We start from the raw sequence: 14,149 nt of genomic DNA, 5'->3' as shown, positions 1-14,149 counted from the left end.
ATATCCACAAACATTCACTCCCTCCACCACGCACAGTAGCAGCAGTGTGTACCATCTACAAGATGTACTGCAGGAATTCACCAAGGCTGCTTTGACAGCACCTTCCAAACCCATGACCACTACCATCTAGAAGAACAACAGCAGCAGCAGATAGATGGGAACACCACCACCTAGAAGTTCCCCTCCAAGTCACTCACCATCCAGACTTGGAAATATATCGCCGATCCTGCACTGTCGCTGGGTCAAAATCCTGGAACTCCCTCCCTAACAGCACTATGGGTGTCCCTACACCACATGGACAGCAGTGGTTCAAGAAGGCAGCTCAGCACCACCTTCTCGGGCAATTAGGGATAGGCAATAAATGCTGACCCAGCCAGTGACGCCTACATCCTGTGAATAAATAAAAGAAAATTAGAGTGGAGGCATTTGGAAGCGTGTCTGATTTGACAAATACCTTGCACATCAGCTTTGTTCAAATAGTGAAACTGATGTGATCGGTGGAGGTGAGGGCAGGGGTGGGGGGTGAGGGGAGGATCCCCAACTCCTCATTTATCACGTAGGTCACAGCAGAATAAACATGTGGAGGGTAGCGGAGAGGTAACATACCAGGCCTGAATCTGAGATCACAGTTTATTCTGCCAAAATGAATGGACAAGTTAATTAAGAAGCAATTTATAAAAACAATGATAAAATGACTGCTGAAGGACAACACCCAGTAATAAATATAACAGCAGCAGTAAACGTAAGCAGAATATACAATTTAGACATGGGGGCTGATAATAACTGATAATTCTTTCGTGGCTCCATAGTTCTGGATGACAGTCTCCTGTCGCTGAGCCCAAATGAAATAACTTCATCTATAATGCAAGGCTAACTCATTAAAATATTAAAAAGTTGCTCTCAATCCATTTAGTGAACCAAGGCGAGACATCATGAACAAATTAACCGCTGCTGGCACCTCCATTTTTAAGGAATTCTTGGAGGGGAGGGTAAAGGTGGGGCCTGGTTCATGTGCCAAACTGGCATTATGAAGCACAATGATGGACGCTCACGTGGGCTGGCAGGCCTCACTGCAAGACCAGGGCCCATGATAAAAACTTCTGATTTAAAATCTCCTTCAATGTTGTTCATGGGTATTGGGGTGCTGCCCAACAGCTGCAGCCACATTATGGGGAGCGGTCCTCATTTACATTGGTTCTGCCACCTTAATGACTCAGCTCCCAGCGTCATCCTGTGCTGCCTGGCACACTTTGCAGTGTTCTGCGTTGCCAACCCCCCCAGCATTGTCCTGGAGTCTCCGGGAACTAAAGGTTAATCTCCCGGATAATAGTTGTATCAACCCTGGAGAAAGGTTAGAGGGGCGTTAAAGGAAAAGTAGGATTTTAAGTAGGAGTGTGGAGAGGGCGGTTGGAGGCAAGAGGGCATGAGATAGCGCTCCAGGAATATGTCCGGGCACAGTTGGCAACTGTAGCTGGTGCTTTAGACATGGAGCAGGATTTAGGTTTCAGGATTTAGTCTGATGATTTGCGGGCCGGTGTGCGATATACTTCAACATAAAAAGCATCCACTGGAGCATTATTAACTCTTTGGCATGAGGGAAGAGCTGAAGGTGAAAGTTTGGCCATTGCGGGTCTGTAGAAAGGAAGGATAAAGAGACTGAATTGCTTGTAAAATGCTTTGTTTGTCTGGCACAGAATCAATACGTCCCCAATGAAAATTAAGCTTATCAAAGTCACATTCAGAAGAGATTTGTATAGAAGATTCCAATCCCAGCTTTGAAAAACGGTCATGCAGGCAAACCTCAATTGCTTGTTTCAGCATTAAAAGATTTTCAGCATTATAAGATTTTCAGCATTATAAGATTTTGTAGCTCTGCTGACACCTGTAGTAAATTCCAGAAACTGCAGTCACATCGACAGAATGGTACACAGGAGACCATCTGGGCTTTGTTCCATGCAGTTCCATTGTAATTTAATCTTTTCAATTCCAGAGGACATTTCAATCTTCTGACAAGCTGTCCTGTTCTCTTTGCAGATCCTGGTTAAAGATCTTTTCCGGTTCCTTCTGGTTTACGTGTTGTTCATGATAGGCTTCACGTCAGGTCTGTAATATGAAAACGCTATTACCTTGCTGTGGATATTGGCAAGGGTATAACAGTAATTAAAAAGAAAGTTGGGGTTGTGGGGGGAGGTGGGGGGGGGGGGGGGGGGGGGTGAGGTTGCCATGGGTGGAAATGGGGTGCAAAATGATGAAACACATAAAACCTCTAGGAAGTAATGTTAAGGGGTGTGGTATGACTCCTCAACATATGTTGTGCTTATGACTCCTCACATGTTAAGTTCACAATCTGAACTGTGGTACTGGAAGAGATCACAGTGGTTAGCTATAATTACCCTGTGATTATCTTGCACACTTCCCAGGATCAGCTTACACTGGCAGATGTGTGGGTGCAGGGTACCCCAATCTTACTGATTTTATGTGCATGAGTGCAAAAGAAAGCATAGAAGTAAAAGGGAGAAAAAAAATACAGATCTTTCTTCAAAAAGCACTTTATTAAAGTTCCAAACAAATTTATGGAACCGCAGAATTGTTTTGCACTCCTCTGCTGTTAAATGTAAGTTAAATATGAGTAAATGTCATGAATTTTAATGGTGTGATATCTCTAATTTCCGTTCCAGCCCTGGTCTCACTGTTGATGACTTGTCCCACTGATGATATTACACTTCAAACTTGCGATATAACATCCGACTCACCGAACTGCACAAGTTCAACATATCCCATCTGCAGAGACAACTTATCGTTCAGCAAGTTCCTGCTGGAGCTTTTCCGACTCACCATCGGCATGGGTGACCTGGATGTTATCAACAGTGCCAAGTACCCCATTGTCTTCGTCATCCTCCTGGTCTCCTATATTATCCTAACCTTTGTGCTCCTGCTGAACATGTTAATCGCTTTGATGGGTGAAACTGTGGGGCAAGTCTCTAAGAAGAGCAAGCAAATCTGGAGATTGCAGGTAGGAGTGAGAGGTGGCGAGGTTGCAAGCATGGCTGAATCCCTGGATTTGAATATTTCGTAATCATAATTAGAAGTTTTAACAGGCCCAACCAATTTCTGTCAGCATATACTCTCTCCACAAGCAAATATGTCCAATCACTTTTATCCATCCAACCTGTTCCCATATCCTCTCATCCTTTTTCCCTCTTTCATTTAATCAACCTGATCTTGAATGTTGACATAGTTCTTGCCTCCACGAAGCCTGGAAGTGAATCCCACAGAGTCTCAAATCTCTGTGTGAAGAGATTTCTCTCACTCTCTGATCTTAATCTCTTGCATTCAATCTTGTGACAATGGCCCCCAGTTCTAGGCCCAGCAGCTATTGGAAAGTCCGTGTACACTACATCCACTGCACTTGCGCCATCTACCATGTCTGAAATGAACTGAAAGAATTTTGAGGTTGCATGTGGCTGAGGTTTGTCAAACAAAATCGTCCCTTTTGAAATCCGTGATGGCTGCTCCCAACTATCCTCTCAAAACTATAAGATACCTAAGCTCCTGATGGAGTGGTACCTCCCGTTGGGGCAGAATTAAACAACCAGACAACATTCCTGGCTCTTCCAGCAAACATTAGAGAGCTGACTCCAGCCCCCTATTCCCAACATCATCTCTCCTGATCAGAATCAGCGGTGTTGTAGGTTCTTGAGACAAATCTCAAGGAGAGGAGAGCATCTGCCTGGAGTGTAAAGCAGATGGTACTCTCCAACACTCAGACAGCATTGTCTGTCAATTTTATTTGCTATATATTCTGATTGCAAATATTTGCCTAAAAACCCAGGGCTGAATTTTTAGGCCCCATTAGGAGTGGGCAGGGAGGTAGGTGGACACAGAATTTTGTGTCGCCAGTCGGTGTGTGGATTCCCCAGCTCCGTCCCTCCCTGGGCCATTTCCCCAGAAGTGGGAAAGGGGAGGGCTAGCAGGGCTACCTGTCCACAAGAGGTGGGTAACCAATTGACTTGTTAATGGCCTATTAAGGCCCATTGTCAGAGGCCACCCTCTGGGGACTGTACCACAGTGTCGAGGCACGGAATCTCATTTTCAATAGGCCAGTCGTTTGCTCCACAAAAGTCCGGGTCGTGACATGAGCCTTGTTATACCATCGCTCTGCTGCAGTCTGAGGCCACCATATGGGGAGTCATCAGCTATGTCCTTGTGCCCAAGGTGCTAACCCTGTAACCTCTGTGGACCCTGGAAGATGTCAGGGGTCTGAGACCTGTTGAGGATGTAGGAGTCGTGGAAGCTCCCTGGGAATTGTGTGCAGACCTTTAGGATGCGTTTGCGGTGGTCACAGAGCAGCTGAACATTCAGAGAGTGGAAGCTGTTGTGGTGCACATACAGGACTGCTTGTTGCCAAGGAGATCTAAGTGCCACATGAATGCAGTTGTTGGCACCCTGCACCTATGGAAAACCAGAGATCTGCGCAAACCCCAGCACTCTTGCTTCCTGGCTTTCCTGATTCTGGTTGAAATGCACAAAGTTCTGTGCCTTTGTGATGATGGCATCTGTGACCTCCTGGATGTAATTGTGCATGGAGGCTTGTGAGATCCCGAGGTCACCTGTGGAGCCCTGGAAGGAGCCACTGGTGTAAAAATTGAGTGCCGTGGTCACTTGCATGGCCACTGGCAGTGGATGCCCTCCATGTCCCTGTGGCGCTAAATCCTGCAGCAGGTGGCATATGTGACCGATCAGTTCCCTGGACATCTGCAGTCTTCAGTGACACTGCTTGTCAGGCACCTGCAAGAATAACAAGCGCTGTCTTCAGGAGGCCCTGTTGCACCTTCTTCTTGAGGGAGGTGCTGCTCCCTTTGCCAAGCCAGGTGCCTCCGCTGCTCTCTTCTACTTCTTCTCTGCTCCCTGTAAACCATGAGGCACACCGCTAAATCACCAGGCTCCATGATCCTGATGTTCTCCTCCTGCAGGATCAAAGAGAGAGACGGTTAGCATATGTGTCCTAAGGACCTCTCTTAAGTCTTCGGCTCTGGCTGAGTCTCAAGGCCCCTTCACACATGCCAGGGAGTGCTGGCCATCACTTGGATGGCCAGAGTGTAGTGCACAACATGGCTGCCTGAAATCCAACCCAACTCCGCCCCAGTCCACTTGACCGACTGGTGGCAGCTTCGGCCACTGGACTGCACGCTGTGCTCTCAGCTCGGGCGCAGGAATTCTCCTAACCCGCACTGCAAGGCTGCATTGTTTGGGTGAACCATGATGGATACTGGTCCAAACTCTGAATAAAGACATTGCCAGTCATCCAATTGTTCTGCAGCCCCATAAAACGCACATTAATTTGCAGTCTGTGCCTGAGGGGTGAAAAGTTCTGGAGCATTTGGTGGTACATTTGTGCTTTTGCGTTGCTTGAGTGGGCAGAAAAGCTTCAGAGGCCTGAATCCAAACATATCAATGAAGCTGCTGAATGGCCTCAGCTGTGGAAGAATGCTCACTTTTGACAAGCTTTTCCAAGTGTGCGGCCGCTTTCCTCACCGCCCCCCCCGCCCCAGCCAAGCACTTGCCCCCAGCCCCTGGCATGTGCTTGTGTACTTCCATCAGTCTGTGCTGTCTTGCACCCTCCTCCCCCTGGCCCAACTCACACTTGAGCCCTTGATATGGCACCACTCTGAAAGCCAGCCAGGAAAAAGTGACAATAATGAGATGCAAATGCATTAAAGTTAAGTTCCCGACCTTGGACGGTGGGATATGCAGGGCAGACGATTGCAAACTGGTTTCACAACGACATAAAACTGACTTTTGGCCTTCTCGCCATATTGTCCACTCACGCTGCCAAACACTGTCTGCCGCCAATGGGAGGGGAAAATTCCACCCATAGAAACTAGTGTCATCTCTGCATAGATCCAAGATATGAAATATACAACACTGTGCACTAATCTTCTGCATCTGGCACCTGATAAGGTGGAACCAGTGAATCTGACACTGGGGCTAACCAACAAGAGGGAACAAAAAAGCAGAAAAAGGCTAACACTGGGCTGCTGAGTCTGACTATGCCATCACCCGGTATATTCCCTATGACAGATTGTAGCACCACCTCCCTCACTCTTCTTCCCCCCATCCCAGCAGCCAAGAGACTCTCAGAACATCATACTGCAGGGACACGGTAGGGACAAGAGCTTCCCATCTCCTGTACTACAACAATGACAATATTTTGGCACATCCTGCGGTTGTTTTTTTCTGTTCATTCATGGAATGTGGGCATTGCTGACAAGGTCAGCATTTATTGTCCATCCCTAAAATTGTTTTTGAGACAACTGAGTGGCTTGCTGGGTCATTTCAGAGGGCAGTTAAGAGTCACCTATATTGCTGTGGTTCGGAAGTTATATATAGGCCAGACTGAATAAGGATGGCAGATTCCCTTCTCTAAAAAACATTTGGGAGCCAGATGGGTTTTTACAACAACCTAGTAGCTTTGTGGCCACTATTACTGATACTAGTTTTTATCCCAGATTTACTTAATTAATAGAACTTAAATTCCCCAAATGCTGCGGAGGGATTTGAACCCATGTCTCCAGGTCATTAGTCTGGGTCTCTGGATTACCAGTCCTGTCACATAACCACTATTCTGTTATTCGCTACTTTTCATTGGCATGAAAGACACTTATAAATACAAGTCCTTTCTTTCACCCCAAGCCCAACCCAATGGCCACTGATGCTGCTGCCCCTCATTCGCTTGCTGCTGGAGCCCTAATTCCACAGCCTACTCTCCCACACCACACCCCACACCCCCCTCCACCTCCACCCTCACCCTACCCCCACCCCACCCCACCCCCACCCCACCACCACTCGTTTAGAGAGATAACAGAAAAGAGAGTTGAGTAAGAAATGGAAGCAAGAGACAATGAATTAAAAAAGGAGGAAGAGCATTAAATGGAGGGAGAAAGTGAAGTGAAGGAGGAGGGAGGGAAGGAGAGAGAAGTGAAGTGAAGGTGAGAAGCAGAAACAGAAGAGGAGTGAAATAGAAGTGAAAAGGAGGGAAAGAAGGAGATCGAAGTAAAGAGTGAGACGGAAATGGAGGATGGAGAAGTGTAGGTGGAGAAGGAGTTGTAGATCTTTGTGGCCACTCAACTGTTGTGATACATTGATCCAGTCTCCTGCTATAAGAGAAAAGCAAAATACTGCTGATGCTGGAAATCTGAATCCAAAACAGAATATGCTGGAAAAACTCAGCAGGTCTAACAGCATCTGTGGAGAGAAAGTCAGTTCGACTCCATGTGACTCTTCTTCAGAAGAAATATCAAATGGACTCGAAACGTTAACTCTACTTTTCTCTCCACAGATGCTGTTAGACTTGCTGAGTTTTTCCAGCATTTTCTGTTCCTGCTGTAAGAAGTTGGATACACTTGAAATAAAACACGTAAAAATCATTGTTGAAATAATATCTAATATTTACTGCTATTAACAGTGGGCTACAACAATCCTGGATATCGAAAGATCGTTCCCAGTGTTTCTAAGGAAAGCATTTCGTTCAGGAGAGATGGTTACAGTGGGAATCAATTCTGATGGTACTCCTGACCGGAGATGGTGCTTTCGGTAAGAAAGAGATAAGACTGCTGTATTCTTTTTCTCAAACAAAAACAGAATTACCTGGAAAAACTCAGCAGGTCTGGCATCATTGGCGGAGAAGAAAAGAGTTGACGTTTCGAGTCCTCATGACCCTTCGACAGAACTTGAGTTCGAGTCCAAGAAAGAGTTGAAATATAAGCTGGTTTAAGGTGTGTGGGGGGGGGTGGGAGAGAGAGAGAGAGAGAGAAGTGGAGGGGGGGATGTGGTTGTAGGGACAAACAAGCAGTGATAGAAGCAGATCATCAAAAGATGTCAACAACAATAGCTTTTTCTCTTTTCACTTATACTTAAGCTAGATTTGTTGTGAACATGCAGGCCATTTGCAGTGGCGAGTGCAGAGACATCATGGCTGATTTATCGCAATTCTTGGTGTCAGTCACCTGCCATAAACCGCTGTAAATCTGACCACCCCAAGGGTTGGTAAAAAAGCACATCCAACTATCCACTAACCATCCAGCTCAATACTCCAGATAGGACCCAAGCTGTTCAAACAGGACATGCTGTCAAAAAATAAAAATCAGAAAATACAGCAAAGTATGTCAGCAACTGAAGGACATGGTTAAGATTTGGGTGGAGATCCTTTGTCGGAACTGATGAACCGTTTCCACCTGAAACATTAACCAATCTTTATCTGACTTTTGTTGTAAACTTCACATAAAGTTGTGCTCATTGAGAGTAGTTGATGGTATCTTAGGTTTCATATAAACTTTAATCCAAAGGGAACTACAAATATGAATAGGACTGAACTTGTGAGATATGGTGGAACTTCAAATCAATTCTGAGTAGTTGGGTTGAATAATGTGTCTGATTTCCTCATTCAAATAATGTTGCAATTGACCTAGACTATTAGGAATAATGTAATCTTACACACCATTTACATTGTTCTACTGGTACAACATGCTAGGCTAAAATCATCACTTTTAGGGTGACTTTATCTTCCAAATGTGAACCACAGTCATGATTTACTATTAGAGATTAAATAGAGACTATTTTGGCAGCAGTGGAAGCATCTCTTTGTAACTTCTGTGTCATTGGACAGATTTTTGTCCTCATGTTGGGGTAAGTACGGAGGTAGGTGAACGGGAAAATTTGCACTGCCGGCCAGTGTGCTGGTTAGCTATTTTACTGCAGGCAGTATAGGTAGCCAAAGAGCTATCTGCCCCCAAATGGTGGGTAGCTGATTAAGGATACTTACTGGCCTATTAAGATCCATTGTCAGAGGGCAAGTAGAAAATCTGATAAAAACAAAAAAACTGCGGATGCTGGAAATCCAAAACAAAAACAGAATTACCTGGAAAAACTCAGCAGGTCTGGCAGCATCGGCGGAGAAGAAAAGAGTTGACGTTTCGAGTCCTCATGACCCTTCGACAGAACTTGAGTTCGAGTCCAGGAAAGAGCTGAAATATAAGCTGGTTTAAGGTGTGTGTGTGGGGGGCGGAGAGATAGAGAGACAGAGAGGTGGAGGGGGTTGGTGTGGTTGTAGGGACAAACAAGCAGTGATAGAAGCAGATCATCAAAAGATGTCAACGACAATAGTACAATAGAACACATAGGTGTTAAAGTTAAAGTTGGTGATATTATTTGAACGAATGTGCTAATTAAGAATGGATGGTAGGGCACTCAAGGTATAGCTCTAGTGGGTTTTTTTTTAATAATGGAAATAGGTGGGAAAAGGAAAATCTTTATAATTTATTGGAAAATCTGAGTCAGCCTGTAGGCTGCCTGAGCCTTGGGCACTGACCCATGGTGGCATTTTTAATTTTTCAATTTTTTAATGTAAGCACCTCTCTCTCCCTTACCTGCAATGGCAGGCTGCAGCCTCCTACCTCTCCGGTTTCAAGAGCCTGCCCGCCATCCCTAATTGAATGGCAGACCTGCCCTCTGGCCACTAACTGACCAACCTGGGGAAAATCACTACCTCATGACTGTTTGCCTCACGGTTTGGGGTTGTGACCCCCATTTGATCCTGATGTGGGGGGGGTCCCCAAACCAAAAGGCAAAATCCTGCCCCTTGGGTTTATTCACATTGTGGCACTGGGCAACCACTCAGCCTGGGCTCCACAGTGACAAACACTGACTGACTGAGCAAGGTCTGTACATAACAAGATAGCTTCAAATAAGGGGGTCATTTTGTTGCTTTGATCGCTTGTGCTTTCACCCATCCCCATCTCTGCCAGCAGTAATCATGACACTGCTCTCTCCATGTATATTCCAGGGTGGATGAGGTCAACTGGTCTCATTGGCACCAAAATGTTGGAATTATTAATGAAGACCCAGGAAGGAACGACACTTACCAATACGATGCTGGTTTTACCCACACCATGGGGCGACTACGCCGAGGTGAGCTGCAATTATGTTTACGCTTACAAGAGAACCACATATATAACAAATGCAGTGAAACCTGTAAATTATGGATACCTTAGGGACTGGCAACAGCTGAACTAGGTAAGGTAAAAAAAACTTGGTAGAATTGGGAGTTCTTTTCCTAGCATTCATAGTGGCAGAGAACCCAATCTATCCCTGGGATAGACCAGTGAAAACATTTACTTCCAGTGATTGGGTGGTTTCTCTGTCTCTATGCATGCTGTGTATACAGCTCCCCATTTCACTAAAGCCACAAAACTTGCCACTTCACACTGACCTCATGAGAATTTGGTGGCATAAAGGAAGCCAGCTGCTCAGGGAAGTGTTCCTGACTCAGTCTAATTTCCAGATACAGCAGCTTTGCAACGGACTGTGTCCCATGTTTAATTTGCAAAAGGGCTTGGTGCATTGAAAACTGTCCATAGTTCATAAGTTGTGAACGTCTGTGGTTTCAGAGCGATCTATTCACCACGCAAGTTCTTTGGGTCTCTCGATAAGTGTCAGTCTTTTTTGGGAGTGTCTGTTTTAAAACAGATTTCACTGCATGCAGTCACTTGTTGCTCCTAACTGTCCATCTGGAAAATGAGCTTATGCTAAAGGTATAATTTCCCAGGGGCCCAGGGGTTTATAGAAAACCTTTAAAACTTCAAACTTAACATTGAGTAATGCTCTGCTCATGACTTAATTGACATGAAAACAAAGACCTAGATTTTCTGTTCAAGGTCAAGGTGTCCAGCATTAAGGGTAGCACATGAGCTGTTTCAACTTTAATGGGGCAGAAAGCTTGTGGACAGCAGTAACACCTTGCTTTTATATAGCTCCTTTAACGTCTCAAGGCTCTTCACAAGGACATTCTATTGTACAGCTATGACAAGTTTTTAAAGAGTTTCATGGTTTGTTGACCTACAAAGAGCCTGTCAGTCTCCAACCCATGCCATCCAGCCCACCTGAAACATTGAAAATATTCCTGACTTTGGAAGATCAGCCTGGGTCATTGGCACATTCTTGTCCTGCCCTGTCAAAGATGCACCAGTAATCTAGGCCAAAACCTCTAGACCTGGAGGAAAAGCCCTCCATCTGCCTCATCTGACTCAATATTCCAGGCTGTAATTTATTCATAAACACATTCTGATGAACATCAGATGAAAAAAATGAAAATCACGTGGACTGCAGCGGTTCAAGAAGGTGGCTCACCACCACCTTTGCAAGGGCAATTAGGGATGGGCAATAAATGCTGGTCCAGTCAGCCAAGCCCACATCCCATGAATGAGTAAAACAAAATTGCACTTCCCAGAATCTGAGATGCTTTTTACGATAAATTCAAACCATAAAAATTTGGACTTGTGCTCTTAACCATAAAAAAACCTTAAAAATAACATAAGCTTAAAATAAAAAAAAGAAACTTGTATTTCTCAACCATAGCTAACCCTAAAGCTCAATGTTGGTGAAACATTGAGTAAATCAGTCTTCTCTATCCTGTAAGGTGAACATTTGGAGTGGGCAGTAAGGCTGTTGCCTGGCCTCTTCAATTACTAAATGCCTATATCTGTTCTATTTCTGTTCTAATTTCTATTCATGCAGACCGCTGGTCAACTGTGGTTCCTCGAGTTGTGGAGTTGAACAAGAGTTCCCGTCCTGATGATTATGTGGTGGGAATGGAACACATCGCAATGGAAAGGAAATATGGATATGGCAATTCACAGCTCTATAGCCACCGGAAGAAGGATGAAACACACATTTAATTTATGTATTTGATAGATGCTGGAAGTGAATTAACAAAGCCAGAATCAAATCAAAACCAAGTAGAGGTTCCTACAGGGGAATGTTTATTATTGAGTGTTAGTGCTACAAGACGCACACTGTCCCTTGTAGGGATCCGTACACATTTCATGACAGTTCAGTGTTGCTTGACACTAGAAAGCTGTTGCCAGTAAGAACAGATTATCTCAGAGATACTCACTACCCATTCTTGACTGTTGTGATGTTATTTTCCACTCTGCTCTCCTGCAGTAACATCTTCCTGGGGCCAAAGACATCAAATGTCACCGCCCACCCCCACCCCAACCCCAAAACCGATCTATCATACAATAGGGTAACGGCGCAAATATTAAATTTTTGGGATAGAATTTCCACAAGGGTTCCCCGATTTCATAACTTAGGTAGAAGAACAGAGGAAACTCTGGGGAGGTCGGGGAGGGGGGGTCGTCGGTTTCCACTAACAACAGACATTTCAGCCGATACCCTGGGGTCTCAGCTGGATTTTTGGATAAAATTGCTGGTGTATGTTTTTATAATGCCTGGGACAGGTTTTGAAGGCGTCTTTTAGTCAGACACTTACTCTAAGTTTGGCCCCTCCTCTATTGCAGAGATCATTCAAAAATAATATTTACTGTAGTTACGTGAGAATGAGATGAGAGAGAAGCAGGAGTTCACGTTCTGTTGCGTAAGGACCTGATATTTAAAATTTTTGATTCCTGCCTTTTGTGTTTCTTAATTATTTGGGCCGATGGATTTTATTTTTCATTTATTGAACCTGGCTTTCATCAGGATCTCAGTGCTGGGGAATGGACTATGTTCTGTTTAAGAGATGGCTTGTGCCAGATATAGAGCAGTTAGAAAGGATTTGAACCTGGTGTCAAAAATGTGACGCAATTTCTTCCACACTCCAGGGGATTGAGGAACAGTTGTCTTAATCCTAGTTTGTGCCAATGTCACTATACTTTTGGCTTGTCAATGGTACTGGAATAGAGATGAGTTCTACACTTGCAGTATTAAGAAATAGAGTAGGGACGTAAAATAAATAACATAAATTGCATTTATATAGCATTTTCCAGGACTGCCAGACACTTCAAAGTGCTTTAAAGTCAAAGAAGTACTTATTGAAGTGTAGAGAAAGCAGCAGCCAATTTGCACTCCGTAAACTCCCAGAAACAGTAATGTAATAATGACCAGACAAACTGTTTTTTGAGTTGTTGAATGAAGGATAAGTATTGTACAGGACTCATGGGATCTTTTACATCCACCCGAGTGGACAGATTGGACCTCACTTTAGCATCTCATCCAAAAGATGGCACCTTCAGCAGTGTGGTGTTCCTTCAATACTGCGCTTGAGTGTCAGCCTTGATTTTTGTACTCAAGCCCAGGAGTGGGACCTTGAACTCGGAACCCTGTGATTCAGAGATGGCAGTGCTACCAACTGAGTCATGGCTGACATGAAGCCAGAAATATCCATATTGTTCTGTGCCAGTGCAGTTAGTTCTCTCCCCAGAATTATTGAAGGAGCTGCATCAATTCATGTGACAAAGTGAACCAGCTGGCTGGCTTTATATCACTGTGCAGGTGATGTATATCGAGTTATTCCATCAGTGTGAAACTCCTGCCTTCTAAGTCCAGTGGGACAAGCTAGGAGTTCTTAACCTTGATATTCATCCAGAGTAAATAATTATGCTGTTATTTAATACCACCCCTGACAGTAGCCTGGATATTCAGAACAATTAAGACATTTAGTAGCATGGGGACCTAAATTAACCTTTACACATGCTGCTATTGTCCAGTTCCTTTTAGCCGATTTTTAAAAAATTATTTCATGGGATGTGAGTGTCACTGGCAAGGCCAACATTTTTTGCCCATCCCTAATTGCCCTTGAACTAAGTGGCTTGCTAGAGGGCATTTCAGAGGGCAGTTAAAAATCAGCCACATGGCTGAGGATTTGGAAGCATAAGTAGACCAGACTGGGCAAGGATGGCAGACTTCCTTAATGAACCAGTTGAGTTTTTACAACAGTCAATTATAGCAATTATTGAGGCTAGCTTTTAAATTTAAGAATTTAAATTCAACCAGCTGCCATGGTAGGATTTGAACCCATATCCCAGCATTAAGCTGGGTCTCTGGATTATTAGTCCAGTGACATTACCACTACTTCCTCCTTTTGTGGGCACCAACAACTCTCTTAATTGGCGCTTTCCACCATTTCCATTACCACTGTATGGGATACTGAAGGTTTTACTCTCTTGTGTCTTAACTATCATTTTGGATGCAGCCAAGCTGCAGTGAGCATGCCCAGAACCTCCAGTCAGCCTCCATTTCCAGGCAGAGTGGAATCACTACTGTATCTGTCAGTGTAACTGACCCAGAACCAATGCAGCTAGAAGTGTGACTG

At 44.5% G+C, this 14,149-nt stretch overlaps 1 protein-coding gene across 1 annotated transcript in view; it reads left to right on the top strand.

Moving 5' to 3' along the window:
- Positions 1–12,108, top strand: part of trpv4 (transient receptor potential cation channel, subfamily V, member 4) — a 124,264-nt gene extending 112,156 nt beyond the window's left edge. The window contains exons 12-16 of the mRNA XM_041202774.1: positions 2,035–2,101; positions 2,679–3,013; positions 7,466–7,593; positions 9,842–9,966; positions 11,572–12,108. Coding sequence (XP_041058708.1) covers positions 2,035–2,101; positions 2,679–3,013; positions 7,466–7,593; positions 9,842–9,966; positions 11,572–11,732 — 816 coding nt within the window. The 3' untranslated portion in view covers positions 11,733–12,108. The remainder of the gene's footprint in view (positions 1–2,034; positions 2,102–2,678; positions 3,014–7,465; positions 7,594–9,841; positions 9,967–11,571) is intronic.
- Positions 12,109–14,149: the final 2,041 nt, after the last annotated feature.

The sequence above is a fragment of the Carcharodon carcharias genome, chromosome 13 (genome assembly GCF_017639515.1).
Source record: "Carcharodon carcharias isolate sCarCar2 chromosome 13, sCarCar2.pri, whole genome shotgun sequence".
Taxonomy (NCBI): domain Eukaryota; kingdom Metazoa; phylum Chordata; class Chondrichthyes; order Lamniformes; family Lamnidae; genus Carcharodon; species Carcharodon carcharias.
The sequence above is the reverse complement of the archived record's forward strand: the minus strand, read 5'-3'. Positions and strand labels throughout refer to the sequence as shown.